This window comes from Heptranchias perlo, chromosome 2 (genome assembly GCF_035084215.1).
Source record: "Heptranchias perlo isolate sHepPer1 chromosome 2, sHepPer1.hap1, whole genome shotgun sequence".
In the NCBI taxonomy this organism is placed as follows: domain Eukaryota; kingdom Metazoa; phylum Chordata; class Chondrichthyes; order Hexanchiformes; family Hexanchidae; genus Heptranchias; species Heptranchias perlo.
Genome location: NC_090326.1, coordinates 47,781,298 through 47,797,687, shown reverse-complemented (window position 1 = coordinate 47,797,687; position 16,390 = coordinate 47,781,298). Strand labels below are relative to the sequence as shown.

Here is a 16,390-nt window from a genome sequence, read left to right as displayed (position 1 = left end):
ATTCGCCACTGGAGGATCTGGGACCACAACAATAACAACTTACATTTATATAGCATCTTTAATGTTGTAAAACGTCCCAAGGCGCTTCACTGGAGCGATTTTCAAAAGAAATTTGACACCGAGCCATATAAGGAGGTATTAGGACAGGTGACCAAAAGCTTGGTCAAAGAGGTAGGTTTTAAAGAGGCGAGAGAGATAGGTGGGCAGGGAAGTTTAGGAAGGGCATTCCAGAGCTTAGGGCCTAGGTAGCTGAAGGCACGGCCGCCAATGGTGGAGTGATTAAAATTGGGGATGTGCAAGCGGCAAGAATTGGAGGAGCGCAGAGATCTCGGAGGGTTGTAGGCCTGGAGGAGGTTAAATAGATGGGGAGGGACGAGGCCATAGAGGGATTTGAAAACATGAATGAGAATTTTAAAATTGAGGCGTTCCCGGACCGAGAGCCAATGTAGGTCGGTGAGCACAGAGGTGATGGGTGAACAGGACTTGGTGTGAGTTAGGATATGAGCAGCAGAATTTTAGTTGAGCTTATGTTTATGTAGGGTGCAAGATTGGAGACCAGCCAGGCCAGCATTGGAATAGTCAAGTTTAGAGGTAAAGGCATGGATGAGGGTTTTAGCAGCAGATGAGCTGAAGCGGGCAGAGACTGGTGATGTTACGGAGGTGGAAGTAGGCGGTCTTGGTGATGGAGCGGATATGTGGTTGGAAGCTCGTCTCCAGGTCAAATAGGACGCCAAGTTTGCAAATGGTCTGGTTCAGCCTCAGACAGCGGCCGGGGAGAGGGATGGAGTTGGTGGCTAGGAAATGGAGTTTGTGGCGAGGACCGAAGACACTGGTTTCCGTCTTCCCAATATTTAGTTGGAGGAAATTTTTGCTCATCCAATACTGGATGTCAGACAAGCAGTGTGACAAATCAGATACAGTGGAGGAGTCGAGGGAGGTGGTGGTGAGATAGAGCTGGGTGTCGTCAGCGTACATGCAGAACCTGATGTGTTGTTGGATGATGTATATCTGGACGTGTTGAAGTCCCACCTTCAGTGAGTAGGACAACAGTCTATCCTAATGGTGTCCGTCGCCATCTACACAATGCATCAATGCTCCTGTGATGTACTTAAGTCAATTAGCATCATATACGACATGATTCCATTTTTAGTTTTAGGACTGACTCACTATGAAGCTGTTGACCCTCTTTATATTTGTGCATTTGCCTGAGAGTTCTTCCTTGTGGCTGAGGTATCAGCAAAGCAGAAAAAAATGGAGGTTAAAAATGATGTAGACAAAAAAAATATTTTGGCAGAGTGTTCCACTGAAAGAAATTAGTCACCCAGCTGTGGGCAGAGTGTAAGCACGCGAGCTGTATATCTGGATATGTTTAAGTCCCACCCACAGTGTGTAGGACCACAGTTGTGTCATTTAGGCTGTAGTATGGTTTGGCAGTGATCCAGTTTGCAAAATAGCTTGGTTTTTATAATTAGACCGTTTCTATCTGCAACAAGCCTTATTCTAAAAGTCAGTGAGTAGTATATGACAGTGCTCTAATGCTGTAACTTCAGTGAACAGCACCACCCAATGTGCTGAGCCACAGAATGGCAAGATGAAGGTTAGAGTGATTTTACCAGTGCAGTGAGAGCTCGGTCTTAATTGAACCTTTTGAGTTAAGTGTCCAGTAAAAACCAGGCACTGCACCACCATTTCCATCTCCCTCTCCTCCTTCCAGAGGGGCTGGAAACAGGTGATCTGCCAGCCCCCTCAACTGAGGAATGGTGTATATTGTATGGAGACCCCAAAAAAATGGGAAATTTTGAAAATAGTGCAAAGAATTATTTGTGAGTAATATTCAGCCCAGTGCAGTACTGCTTGACCTATGACCTCTGTAATGTCAAGCTGCTGGTTTAATTTTACATAATCCCTTTCTCCATAAATTTGTGCTGCAGGTTCATGAAGCTGAAAAGTCTAAATCTGTCCAATAACCACATGGGAGAATTTCCACTTGCTGTTTGTGACATTCCAACTCTTTCGGAACTCAACCTTTCCTGCACTGCCCTGCCATCTATCCCTTCAGCAGTTGGCAACATGGATAAGTAAGTACCGGGGTCTGATGCAAAATTTGATATAAAACATTTTTTATTTATAATTAATTTGTTCCACATTGCCTGTAGCATTTTGCTCTTAAAGGGGGAACAGAAAGGCCATGCAAAGCAAGAGCCTCCAAATAAGCTTTGATGGACAAAAAGATTGATGTTGTTCTTTTCCCCCCTCCTTTTCTGAATTTCAGTCTGCAGACATTTTTGCTGGATGGCAACAGTCTGAGTTGTCTTCCACTGGAGCTGGGGAACCTGCAGCAACTGAGCTATCTGGGCCTTTCCTTCAACGAATTCAGAAACATTCCAGTGGTTCTGGAGAAACTGACAGCTGTGGAGAAACTTTGTATGTCAGGCAACTACTTGGAGACACTGTGCCTGCAAAGTTTGTACAGAATATCTCACATCAAACAAGTGGATTTAAGGTACTTTCTTTTGCAAATTCAGCTGGGTTAATGAGTTTACAGGATTCACACAACACAACTCCATTTTCCTGGCCTGAGTAAAACAAAGCCAACTAACAGCTAATGTGTGTGCCTTCCTCCTAATCAGTAGAATGATTTGACATGTTGGTTTGAACTTTAGATTGCATTAAGTAAGACCCTTCTGTCTGCATTGATAGTTTTTAGTGTGCCAAAGGGCTGCAATTACGAACAAAGTCCAAGGTCCCTCTGTCCCTCTACACTTCTCAGTATCCTGCCATTTATTGTGTACTCCCTTGCCTTGTTTGCCCCCCCCCCTCCCCCAACCAAGTTCATTTACCTCATACTTCTCCGGATTGAATTCCATTTGTCACTTTTCTGCTCACCTGACCAGTCCATTGATATCTTCCTGCAGTCTACAGCTTTCCTCCTCACTATCAACCACACGGCCAATTTTTGTATCATCTGCGAACTTTTTAATCATGCCCCCTACATTTAAGTCTAAATCATTGATATATACCACAAAAAGCAAGGGACCTAGTACTGAGCCCTGCGGAACCCCACTGGAAACAGCCTTCCAGTCACAAAAACACCTGTCGACCATTACCCATTACCCTTTGATTCCTGCCACTGAGCCAGTTTTGAATCTAACTTGCCACTTTCCCTTGGATCCCATGAGCTTTTACTTTTTTGACTAGTCTGCCATGTGAGACCTTGTCAAAAGCCTTGCTAAAATCCATGTAGACTACCTCAAAGTTTGCAGATGATACAAAGATGGGTGGGAAAGTAGAGAGTGAGGAGGACATAAACCTACAAGGGGATATAGACAGGCTGGGTGAGTGGGTGGAGATTTGGCAGGTGCAATACAATATTGGAAAATGTGAGGTTATGCACTTTGGCAGGAAAAATCAGAGAGCAAGTTATTATCTTAATGGCAAGAAACTGGAAAGTACTGCAGTACAAAGGGATCTGGGGGTCCTAGTGCAAGAAAATCAAAAAGTTAGTATGCAGGTGCAGCAGGTAATCAAGAAGACCAACGGAATGTTGGCTTTTATTGCTAGGGGGATAGAATATAAAAACAGGGAGGTATTGCTGCAGTTATATAAGGTATTGGTGAGACCGCACCTGGAATACTGCATACAGTTTTGGTCTCCATACTTAAGAAAAGGCATACTTGCTCTCGAGGCAGTACAAAGAAGGTTCACTCGGTTAATCCCGGGGATGAGGGGGCGGACATATGAGGAGAGGTTGAGTAGATTGGGACTCTACTCATTGGAGTTCAGAAGAATGAGAGGCGATCTTATTGAAACATATAAGATTGTGAAGGGGCTTGATCGGGTGGATGCGGTGAGGATGTTCCCAAGGATGGGTGAAACTAGAACGAGGGGGCATAATCTTAGAATAAGGGGCTGCTCTTTCAAAACTGAGATGAGGGGAAACTTCTTCACTCAGAGGGTGGTAGGTCTGTGGAATTTGCTGCCCCAGGAAGCTGTGGAAGCTACATCATTGAATAAATTTAAAACAGAAATCGACAGTTTCCTGGAAGTAAAGGGAATTAGGGGTTACAGGGAGCGGGCAGGAAATTGGACGTGAATTTAGATTTGAGGTTAGGATCAGATCAGCCATGATCTTATTAAATGGCGGAGCAGGCCTCGAAGGGCCGATTGGCCTACTCCTGCTCCTATTTCTTATGTTCTTATGTTTACCTCAAATGCGTTACCCTCATTGACCCTCCTTGTTGGCTCCTCAAAAAATTCTATCCAGTTAGTCAGACACGACCTTCCATTAACAAATCCACGCTGACTGTCCTCGATTCATCCATGCCTTTCTAAATGATGATTAATACTGTCCTTCAGAATTAATTCCAATAATTTGCCCACCACCGAGGCTAAGCTGTAATTACTCAGTCTATCCCTTTCTCCCTTTTTAAACAATGACGCAATGTTAGCAGTCCTCCAGCACCACCCCTGTAACCAGAGAGGATTGGAAAATGATGGTCGGAGCCTCTGCTATTTCCTCCCTTGCTTTTCTTAACAGCCTGGGATACATATAGAATCATAGAATCATCGAAAGGTTACAGCACGGAAGAAGGCTACTCGTCTTATCGAGTCCGCGTCGGCTCTATGCAAGAGCAATCCAGCTATTCCCACACCCTGCCCTATCTCCGTAGCCCTGCAAATGTTTTCCCTTCAAGTACTTATCCAGTTCCCTTTTGAAGGCCACAATTGAATCTGGCTCCACCACCCCCTCAGGCAGTGCATTCCAGATCCTAACCACTTGCTGTGTAAAAAAAAAAGAAGTTTTTCCTCATGTCACCTTTTGGTTCTTTTGCCAACCACTTTCAATCTATGCCCTCTGTTTCTTGACCCTTTCATTTGGGCCTGGTGATTTATCTACTTTCATAGAAGCTAATCCCCCAAAAATTTCCTCTCTCGCTATGTTTATCCCATCCAATATTTCGCACTCCTCCTCCTTAACTACAATCTCTGCATCGTCCCCCTCTTTTGCGAAGACTGACGCAAAGGATTCATTAAGAACCATACCCACATCTTCCACCTCCACACACAGATTTTGTTTTTGGTCTCGAAGAGGCCCTCTTTCCTTAGTTATCCTCTTGCTCTTTACATATTTATAAAACATCTTTGGGTTTTCCTTGATTTTACTTGCCAATATTTTTCCATGTCCTCTGTTTGCTTTCCTAATTTCCTTTTTAATTTAATTTCCTTTAATTTCACCCCTGCACTTTCTATAGATGTATATGTCTATATCTATATGACTCCTCGTGTGAGAAAGTGTTACTAAATGCAATCCATCATGTAAACCTTCAGGCTTTTCTGACTGAACATTTCTAATATGTTTAATTGAGTTTTCTATAGAAACATTCACAAGGTTGTATGATATCTATTTTCAACATGTCCTCTTTATGCTAGGAGTTTCTGTACTAGTTTTGCATATCCCATTAACTGCTGCCATTAACAACACAGTATTATAAACTCCATTTGCAACATGCTGATTCAATAACAGCTAGGTACCTTAACATGAGAATGTCCAACTCAAATGCATCCTGCAAGCTCCTTTGATCTGGCCCACAAAACTCCTTACTGTTTTTATTCTTTCTTTCTTTCGATGCAAAGCCAATTTTGACTTCAGCTCCTAAGCCTGGAGGACTGGATGAGGCTGCTGCCTGATTGGTGAATCCTCCCCAGTCAGGGACCAGCCTTTTTGCAATCAGTCAAGAACCAGCTTTTACCAGCTAGCCAAACCCAGGAACTTAGAGCTGAAGCTTTCAACTTTTCAGGTTTTGAGAAAGAGGATGGAGATGATCAGGGGAAAGGAATGAGGGTGTATGGAGGTTTGCTTGCTTAGTGTACGGGGATCTTGCTTTTTGTGAATGGGGTTTCACTTTTTTAAGGGTCTTGTTTCTCATGTATATGAGGGGATCTCACATCTTTTATGTGTGGAGGTTCTAATTTCCATGCAGTTATATGCAGCCCACCTATCTGTTTTGACACCTTTTTTTGGTTCCCCCAGCTCCAAAAGGCCATCCCTGCTCAAACAAATTGACTCATTTCCTAAACCACATATCATTTTTAAGTCACAATGTTTCTGCATTTGATAGCAGTGTTGTCACTTTTTTTCATCCCGATTCTAAATTTAGAATCCACTGTTACTTGCTCAATTTCCTCATTAAATAGTCTCATTTTATGATTTTCTCGGGAACATTCTATATTTATTCATTAAATATTGCTACCTGTTGTTGGGCATGTACTTCTATAATGGAATAACATTGGTTTGTTTAAAAATTAGTCTTTTATTAAGCGACATGTTTGAAATGTAGGTATAAGCATTTGACAAATCAAAACTCTCTTTGAAAATGTTGATTTTTCTTTTTTTTTAAATGTTGTCCAATTGAATTTAGACTCAATCGCATTGCCAAGTTGGATATAGCAGATATGGATTTCCTGCAACACATTACACATCTAGATCTACGTGACAATAAACTGAATGCCCTTGATGCCACCATATTTGGGAATATTGAGGTTTTACACTGTGAACGAAACCAACTGACCAGTCTTAAAGTCAGTGGGTATTTCCTGAAGAATCTGTTTGCTGCTTCAAATGGTATGTTTATACTTCCTAGCACTGTACTTAGAAACATGAAATAAAAACATGATATTCAGTTTAGCTTATAAATAATTTTTGTAAGCACAAAATTATAGCTTGTGCATTTTGCAGCACTCGTAGGATCTGAATAGCAATCTTGTTTCGATCCACTTTCAAATCTATTCTTCCTCACCTTATCGCAAACATCTTTCCAGAAATACATTGCATAGCTAGTAATGGCTGCATTGATAAGTGTACTTTTTGGTGTAGAACTAAACCATCACAGACCAGGAAGGTCGCAGGATAATTTTATCTGCCTTATGCCTTTTTTTAAATTATTAATTGGAGCAAAATTACAATGGCCCAGATTCTGCTGAAAAATTAAATAGCATCTTAACGACGCATGCCATTATTAATGCGCAAATGGGCCAGCAATTTGTAGCGAGGAACAGAAACCCTATGAATTACGAATTGGCACAAGTTGCTGGCCGATTTGCATTGCTCCACTGTTAGCTTCGCGAAAACGGCATCTTAACCTCCCTGTGATTTTCATTTTTAAACAATTTTACAACACCAAGTTATAGTCCAGCAATTTTATTTTAAATTCACAAGCTTTCGGAGACTTCCTCCTTCCTCAGGTAAATGAGGAAGGAGGAAGGAGGAAGTAGGAAGTCTCCGAAAGCTGAGGATGGAGGAAGTCTCCGAAAGCTGAGGAAGGAGGAAGTCTCCGAAAGCTTGTGAATTTAAAATAAAATTGCTGGACTATAACTTGGTGTTGTAAAATTGTTTACAATTGTCAACCCCAGTCCATCACCGGCATCTCCACATTGTGATTTTCATGAAGTTGTTGTATTTGCACATTAATTACCCATTAAACTCACCACAGAAAGTTAAGTCTCAGTAATTAATAGCGTAAGTACTCTTTTAGTGATGTGATGATTGTTAATGACTGCTAATCAACCTCTCTTGCCCAGAAAATAAACAATTATAAGTGTGGAGTCTCATTCCTTCAGGTTGTGAATTGTTTTAGGAGATTTTAAGAATGTTTAAGTTTTAATTTTTTTTCTCTTCCTTTCTGTCTCTTTAGTTCTCTCTCCTTAATCCGATCTTTCTTTCCTTCTCTTTATTTCTCTTTCTGTACCTTATTTGACATTGAATTCACCCACTCTAATTCACCCTCCTTCACAGTCCTGTCACTGTTTATTTCTCAGTCTTTGAATCCCATTAGTTAAGGAGACAGCAAATACCCTGTTTCCCTTGTTATCAGCTTCCACTTCCAGCAACTTTGTGGGCAAAAATTTTGAAAACCTAAATGTGCCCGATTAAGTCTAACCAATGGGGCACGACGCGAGATGCCCCGCTCCAGCAAAATCTGGATGTATAATCATCCATAGGACAAATTGAGGAAAATATACTGAAGGTTAACTTTGTCGTATTGACAATTGTTGATCTACGCACCTGGGGAATCCAGAGGATCTCTCACTGGCCATCATGGTATGACAGTCATTCAGTATGAGAGGTGTCTTAGCTCGTGAGCGATGTAGATTACGGTGAACTTCTGCATGAATGAAAGAACCTCATAAATAGGCTTGCTGTTGGATGTGTGACTGCCAATCGAATCTTGAGGTCAAGCTTAAATTTCGGGACCTTGATCTTGGCTATCAAAACATTAAGAGGGCTTACCCATTTTGCTCAGTGAGTAGTTGTGCCATATAGAGCAGAAAGGGGTCGAGTTCAAACCCCTGTCTGTGCTGAGTTAGAGGATCTCAGCCAGGATAGCAGTATGAATGCTATAATTGGCCTCAGTGTCCCTTGTAACGTTTACCCCGTAGTGTAATAAAGAACGATCTGATGAGACATGAAACAAGGTGTGAAACTATATAAATAGGAAGTGGCTCACTGATCTGAAGTAATGCCATAATAAATGGATAATGGCACGAGGCAGTATAAAAGAAGAAAATAATACCACGTTCTGCATTCATTTTCCAGTCTTTTTGCATCAACTTTGTAGAAATACCTCATTCTTACATCCATGATTGTCCGACCCCTGTTAAAAAAAAAAATCCTCAAATCTCACCTAATCTATAATTCCCTTTGGAAGGAATGGAAGTACAAGGCAGTTAGTTATGCCAGTGAAGATAATCACGGTTGAAAGTAACTAATCTGACTTCAGATTGGTAAATTTGGTGACACTACCTAATAACTAACATGCAAGGGAAAGCCACAAGTTAGATAAATGTTCAGCTGAAATTACATTTCCTTTTTTTTGTGGAAAAGGCAGTGCAGCATGTTGGATCATCAACATGAAGTGACATTGCATGTTGTAATTCCTGATCTCAGCCATGCTGCTGTAAGGAGGTGAAGGGCAGTAACTGGCCCCTAGATTATGGAGAAGGGATAGACAAAGGAATATTTATCACTAGGCTGCTGTTGCACACCTCTCAGTGGCCAGGTCCAGACTGGTATTTGCAAGAGCTTGGAGAGAGGGTAATCTGCAGGAGGTGCATAATCCAGAGAGATCAGACGAGAAGAAAATTAAACGGGTAACATACCCTTAAACATAAAACCACGAAGAAGAAAAAACAACAGATGTGAAAATATCATACAAGGATCTTTCTTTCACGCCAATTTCAAAAACTAATTGAATTATTCTTCATTTCAGAACTTGAATACATTGATGCTTATCCAGTCCCCAACAATCTCACTTTTATGGATGTGTCAAGGTAGGTGATTTGGAACAAGTTTGCCTCTAAGTCAAGTTAGTTAGAAAATATTTCTATTCAGTTCAGCTTGTAAAAAGGGAATTTTGGTTTTAGGAGGGGAAAAGGGGATGAGTAAAGTTGCATTTTATGCTGCTGTTGTGCTACTATTTTTGCATTGGACTTACACTAGTGTCAAAGTAAATCTGGTACCAAACTGGTAATATAGCATTAGGATCTACTAATTCTTTTTGTCGCAGTTCCTTTGAACCTTCCAAAAAACAAGAATCTGATCACGCATTCATATTGTATCAATTCAGGTTTCATGGCTGGAGTTAATATAATGCGAATGAACTCCAGTTCAACCTAGTCTGATGTTTTTCCCTGGGAGAGTAGACTTGCATTGGTAAATAGATTGAATATGCAGCGAGAGGAAGTGGACCGTACAGACACAAGTGCTCTGGTTTCCTCTAAAACTCGGAACACAACTGTGCATGTGCGGGTTAACACTTGCACCGTGGCATTCGGGCCCCGATTTTCAAATCAAATAGCGGGTGCATCTGGGGCGGAAAATCAGGAAAATTCCGAGCAGGTGAGGAAGCTGAACCCAACCCAGGCAATTAAAGCTGGCGGGATGATAGTTAAAGAACCAAACGTACCTCATTGAGGTATTTAAGGTACTTTATTTCTGACATAGTAGATAGTTAAAACGATTTTAAACTTATCTGGGCACTTTTCCCATGGCTTCCAATTCATGTATGAGGTCGGATCATGCAAAAATTAACTAAATTAATTAAATAAAAAACCATTGCGCAAAGTTTAAAAAAACAAAATAAGCCTACCTTTCCACAGATATCGCCTGCACCCCCCTGCTCCGATGTCCGATGTCCCTCTCTCCGAGGTCTCCCTCTCCGCCCCCGATGACTCCCTCTCTGATGTCCCCCTCTCAGCCCCCGATGTCCCGCCTTCTGATCTACCCCTCTCAGCTCCCAATGTCCCCCCTTCTCCCCCCCCCCCCCCCCCATTTGACGTCCCTCTCTTCCCCCCCATTTGACGTCCCTCTCTTCCCCCCCATTTGACGTCCCTCTCTTCCCCCCCATTTGACGTCCCTCTCTTCCCCCCCATTTGACGTCCCTCTCTTCCCCCCCATTTGACGTCCCTCTCTTCCCCCCCATTTGACGTCCCTCTCTTCCCCCCCATTTGACGTCCCTCTCTTCCCCCCCATTTGACGTCCCTCTCTTCCCCCCCATTTGACGTCCCTCTCTTCCCCCCCCATTTGACGTCACTCTCTTCCCCCCCATTTGACGTCCCTCTCTTCCCCCCCATTTGACGTCCCTCTCTTCCCCCCCCATTTGACGTCACTCTCTTCCCCCCCCATTTGACGTCACTCTCTTCCCCCCCCATTTGACGTCACTCTCTTCCCCCCCCATTTGACGTCACTCTCTTCCCCCCCCATTTGACGTCACTCTCTTCCCCCCCCATTTGACGTCACTCTCTTCCCCCCCCCCATTTGACGTCCCTCTCTTCCCCCCCCATTTGACGTCCCTCTCTTCCCCCCCAATTTGACGTCCCTCTCTTCCCCCCCAATTTGACGTCCCTCTCTTTCCCCCCCCCCCATTTGACGTCCCTCTCTTCCCCCCCCATTTGACGTCCCTCTCTTCCCCCCCCATTTGACGTCCCTCTCTTCCCCCCCCCATTTGACGTCCCTCTCTTCCCCCCCCATTTGACGTCCCTCTCTTCCCCCCCCCATTTGACGTCCCTCTCTTCCCCCCCCATTTGACGTCCCTCTCTTCCCCCCCCATTTGACGTCCCTCTCTTCCCCCCCCATTTGACGTCCCTCTCTTCCCCCCCCATTTGACGTCCCTCTCTTCCCCCCCCATTTGACGTCCCTCTCTTCCCCCCCCATTTGACGTCCCTCTCTTCCCCCCCCCATTTGACGTCCCTCTCTTCCCCCCCCCCATTTGACGTCCCTCTCTTCCCCCCCCATTTGACGTCCCTCTCTTCCCCCCCCCATTTGACGTCCCTCTCTTCCCCCCCCATTTGACGTCCCTCTCTTCCCCCCCCATTTGACGTCCCTCTCTTCCCCCCCCATTTGACGTCCCTCTCTTCCCCCCCCATTTGACGTCCCTCTCTTCTCCCCCCCCCCCCCCCCCATTTGACGTCCCTCTCTTCTCCCCCCCCCCCCCCCCCCATTTGACGTCCCTCTCTTCCCCCCCCCCCCCATTTGACGTCCCTCTCTTCCCCCCCCCCCCATTTGACGTCCCTCTCTTCCCCCCCCCCATTTGACGTCCCTCTCTTCCCCCCCCCCCCCATTTGACGTCCCTCTCTTCCCCCCCCCCATTTGACGTCCCTCTCTTCCCCCCATTTGACGTCCCTCTCTTCCCCCCATTTGACGTCCCTCTCTTCCCCCCATTTGACGTCCCTCTCTTCCCCCCATTTGACGTCCCTCTCTTCCCCCCATTTGACGTCCCTCTCTTCCCCCCATTTGACGTCCCTCTCTTCCCCCCATTTGACGTCCCTCTCTTCCCCCCATTTGACGTCCCTCTCTTCCCCCCATTTGACGTCCCTCTCTTCCCCCCATTTGACGTCCCTCTCTTCCCCCCATTTGACGTCCCTCTCTTCCCCCCATTTGACGTCCCTCTCTTCCCCCCATTTGACGTCCCTCTCTTCCCCCCATTTGACGTCCCTCTCTTCCCCCCCATTTGACGTCCCTCTCTTCCCCCCCATTTGACGTCCCTCTCTTCCCCCCCATTTGACGTCCCTCTCTTCCCCCCATTTGACGTCCCTCTCTTCCCCCCCATTTGACGTCCCTCTCTTCCCCCCATTTGACGTCCCTCTCTTCCCCCCATTTGACGTCCCTCTCTTCCCCCCATTTGACGTCCCTCTCTTCCCCCCATTTGACGTCCCTCTCTTCCCCCCCATTTGACGTCCCTCTCTTCCCCCCCATTTGACGTCCCTCTCTTCCCCCCCATTTGACGTCCCTCTCTTCCCCCCATTTGACGTCCCTCTCTTCCCCCCATTTGACGTCCCTCTCTTCCCCCCATTTGACGTCCCTCTCTTCCCCCCATTTGACGTCCCTCTCTTCCCCCCCATTTGACGTCCCTCTCTTCTTCCCCCCCCCCCCATTTGACGTGCCTCTCTTCTTCCCCCCCCCCCCCCATTTGACGTCCCTCTCTTCCCCCCCCATTTGACGTCCCTCTCTTCTTCCCCCCCCCCCACCCATTTGACGTCCCTCTCTTCTCCCCCATTTGACGTGCCTCTCTTCTTCCCCCCCCCCCATTTGACGTCCCTCTCTTCCCCCCCATTTGACGTCCCTCTCTTCCCCCCCATTTGACGTCCCTCTCTTCCCCCCCATTTGACGTCCCTCTCTTCCCCCCCATTTGACGTCCCTCTCTTCCCCCCCATTTGACGTCCCTCTCTTCTTCCCCCCCCCCCCCCCCCATTTGACGTCCCTCTCTTCCCCCCCATTTGACGTCCCTCTCTTCCCCCCCCATTTGGCGTCCCTCTCTTCCCCCCCCATTTGACGTCCCTCTCTTCCCCCTTCCCATTTGACGTCCCTCTCTTTCCCCCCTCCATTTGACGTCCCTCTCTTCCCCCCCATTTGACGTCCCTCTCTTCTTCCCCCCCACCCCATTTGACGTCCCTCTCTTCTTTCTCCCCCCCCCCCCCCCCCCCATTTGACGTCCCTCTCTTCTCCCCCCCCCCCCCCCCCATTTGACGTCCCTCTCTTCTCCCTCCCCCCCCCCCCCCCCATTTGACGTCCCTCTCTCCTCCCTCCCCCCCCCCCCCTCATTTGACGTCCCTCTCTCCTCCCTCCCCCCCCCCCCCCTCATTTGACGTCCCTCTCTCCTCCCTCCCCCCCCCCCCCCTCATTTGACGTCCCTCTCTTCTCCCTCCCCCCCCCCCCCCCCCCATTTGACGTCCCTCTCTTCTCCCCCCCCCCCCCCCCCCCATTTGACGTCCCTCTCTTCTCCTCCTCCCCCCCCCCCCCCCCCCGCCATTTGATGTCCCTCTCTTCTCCTCCTCCCCCCCCCCCCCCATTTGATGCCACTCTCTTCTCCTCCCCCCCCCCCCCCCCCCACCATTTGACGTCCCCCTCTCTTCTTCTCTCCCCACCCCCGGTCCGTCGTCCCTCCCTCGCCTGGTCCGTCGCCCCCCCCCCCCCGGTCCGTCATCCCCCCCCCCCCCTTCCGACGTTCTTCGCCCCCCCCCTGACCTCTCCCACCCCCGATTTTCTGACCTCCCCCTCTCCCCCCCCCCCCCCCCCCCCAATCTTCATCGCCCTCCACTCTCCATTCCAATGCCAGATGACGTCTCTCTTTCCCCCCCCCCCCCCCCCCCCCCAACCTTGGCGCAGCTCCCGTCGGCAGCCAGCCTGTCAATCAGGCTAGCTGCCGAGTGCAAAACCCGGAAACAACTTTAATCACCACCAATTACATTGTGATCGCGTCGGGAAAGGTAAGTTTTCTTCGGGTTTGCCGCACGCACCTTCACCCCCTCCCCCATCCCGCCACCATTTCAAAACTGAGCCCTCAGACTTTCAAAGGAAACTGGAGCACCAGCTAAAAATAATACAGCAGTTACAAGTGAGGCATTATTGAATGTGTTACAGTCAGTTTTTAAGTATTTGCTTCTTACTGTATTTGCATTGCTTTGTTTACGCAGAAATGGTCTGGATAGCTTACCTGAATGGGTGTGTGAAGGTAGAAAGCTGGAGGTCTTGGATATTAGCCACAATCAGATCTGTGAGCTACCTGCAAAGTAAGTATTAATTCTTGTATGGCAACTGCAAAGGGAAAATTCAGCAAGAACAACTTAATACTATACAATATATAGATGAGTCCTTAAGACCCTATCACTGGCTAGTCAATAAATGTTATGCTTGGATTAGGATTTCTGTAAACTACTGATTTTAAAAAAAACAACACAGGCATTTATTAATTCTTCTGCAGCAGCCCATCGAACCATTTGATCAGTTGTCAATAAACCAAAAACATGAAACACACAATATATAATGCACAGTGATTTGACCGCTGAAATGTGCTGCTATCTGGATGAAATGTGGCAGTGGACTAACTACTTTCTGCATACTGCGCATTTTAAAAAAAGTTGGGATGGCATTTTATGTTTGGGCCAAGTTATTTATGCCATGTTGAATGAATTTGCACTTCAAGAGTAATCCATTGGTTGTAAAGCACTTTGGGACTTCCTAAGGACATGAAAGGCATATTTAAATTAAAGTTCATTCATTATCGATGATAAAAGCGTGGATTAGAGTTTCAGCAGTAATGGAGAGAGGTATTGGCGCAGACAGTTGATGTTACAAAGGTGGAAGAAAAGTGGTCTTGGTAATGGAAAAGATGCGGGAAAGAATCGCAGCTTGGGATCAATGTTGGGACCAAATGTAATATTTCCAAGTTTGCTGACAATACAAAATTAGGTGGGATTATGAGTTGTGAGGAGGGTGCAAAGAGGCTTCAAGGCGATTTAGACAAGTTGAGTGGGCAAATACATGGCAGATGCAGTATAATGTGGATAAATGTGAAGTTATCCACTTTGGAAGGAAAAACAGAAAGCCAGAGACCTGGGTGTCCTTGTACAACAGTCACTGAAAGCAAATGTGCAGGTGCAACAAGCAGTTAGGAAGGCAAATGGTATGTTGGCCTTCATTGCAAGATGATTTGAGTACAGGAACAAGTATGTCTTACTGCAGTTATACAGGGCCTTGGTGAGAGCACACCTGGAGTATTGTGTGCAGTTTTGATCTCCTTACCTAAGAAAGGATATACTTGCCATAGAGGGAGTGCAGTGAAGGTTCACCAGACTGATTCCTGGGATGGCAAGACTGTCTTATGAGGAGAGGTTGGGTCAACTCGGCCTGTATTCACTCGAGTTTAGAAGAATGAGAGGGGATCTCATTGAAACGTATAAAATTCTGTCAGGGCTAGACAGACTGGATGCAGGGAGGATGTTTCCCCTGGCTGGGGGGGGGTGGGGGTCTAGAACGAGGGGTCACAGTCTCAGGATACGGGGTAGGACATTTAGGACTGTAATGAGGAGAAATTTCTTCCCTCAGAGGGTGGTGAACCTGTGGAATTCTCTACCACAGAAGGCTGTGGAGGCCTGGTCACTGAATATATTTAACAAGGAGATAGATAGATTTCTAGACACAGAAGGCATCAAGGGGTAGGGGGAGAGAGCAGGAATATGGTATTGAGATAGAGGATCAGCCATGATCATATTGAATGGCGGAGTAGGCTCGAAGGGCCGAATGGCCTACTCCTGCTCCTATTTTCTATGTTTCTACGTTTCTGCACCTCTTGGCGTGAGCTGACTGCTGGACAAGTTCATGAAGTCAAGGCCAGGGACACATAGGTGTTGGCGGGAACCAAAGAAGGTGGCTGATGTTTTGTGGGTATTAAAGCTGGAGGAAATTTGTAGACATCCATGAGCAATATCAGGCAGTCCATGTAAGTAATAACCTTTGGAGGAGGCAGAGGGGTAAAGTAAGGTCTCCGATGGCGTACATGTATAAGTTGAAAAAATGATAGAGGAGGGGACCAACGATGGTGCCTTGGGGTACACTGGAGGTGACTGAGTGGGCATACAAGGCAGAACCATTGGATGGGATGTTATGTCTTCGTTGTGACAGGTATAAGTGGAACCAAGAGAGTAGGGCGATGGAGATGAACTGTCTAGAAGAAACCTTGCAGGAGGATGGAGTGGTGAACAGTGTTTCAAGTAACTGAGAGATCAAGGAGGATAAAGAAAGACAACCAGCCATGATTACAGTTGCACAAGATATTGTTTGTGACTTTTGGTCAGATGGATGCAGAGTTAAAGTTTTGGTGAGAAAAATAGGAACATTGACGAGAGTGCGAATTGGAGAAGAGACAGGTTTGAGGGTGGGTTTTTTGAGGTGGGTAGGTAATAACAGCATTTTTGCAAGATGGGGAGAAACTGCAAAATATGGGGATTTGGGAGTTCAGTTGGGAATAGGGCAGAGCAAAGAGCTGGGAGTTTAGGGAGGAGAGGAAGGATCAGAGAAGGCAGAGCCTCAATTTCATGCTGTATTTTTATTCCATTT

General features: G+C 46.3%; 1 protein-coding gene across 1 annotated transcript in view; it reads left to right on the top strand.

Annotated features, from left to right (window-relative positions):
* LOC137338850 (PH domain leucine-rich repeat-containing protein phosphatase 1-like) overlaps positions 1–16,390 on the top strand; it is a 183,709-nt gene that overhangs the window by 144,150 nt on the left and 23,169 nt on the right. Inside the window, exons 5-9 of the mRNA XM_068001849.1 lie at positions 1,932–2,078; positions 2,273–2,503; positions 6,420–6,622; positions 9,267–9,327; positions 13,969–14,064. Coding sequence (XP_067857950.1) covers positions 1,932–2,078; positions 2,273–2,503; positions 6,420–6,622; positions 9,267–9,327; positions 13,969–14,064 — 738 coding nt within the window. The remainder of the gene's footprint in view (positions 1–1,931; positions 2,079–2,272; positions 2,504–6,419; positions 6,623–9,266; positions 9,328–13,968; positions 14,065–16,390) is intronic.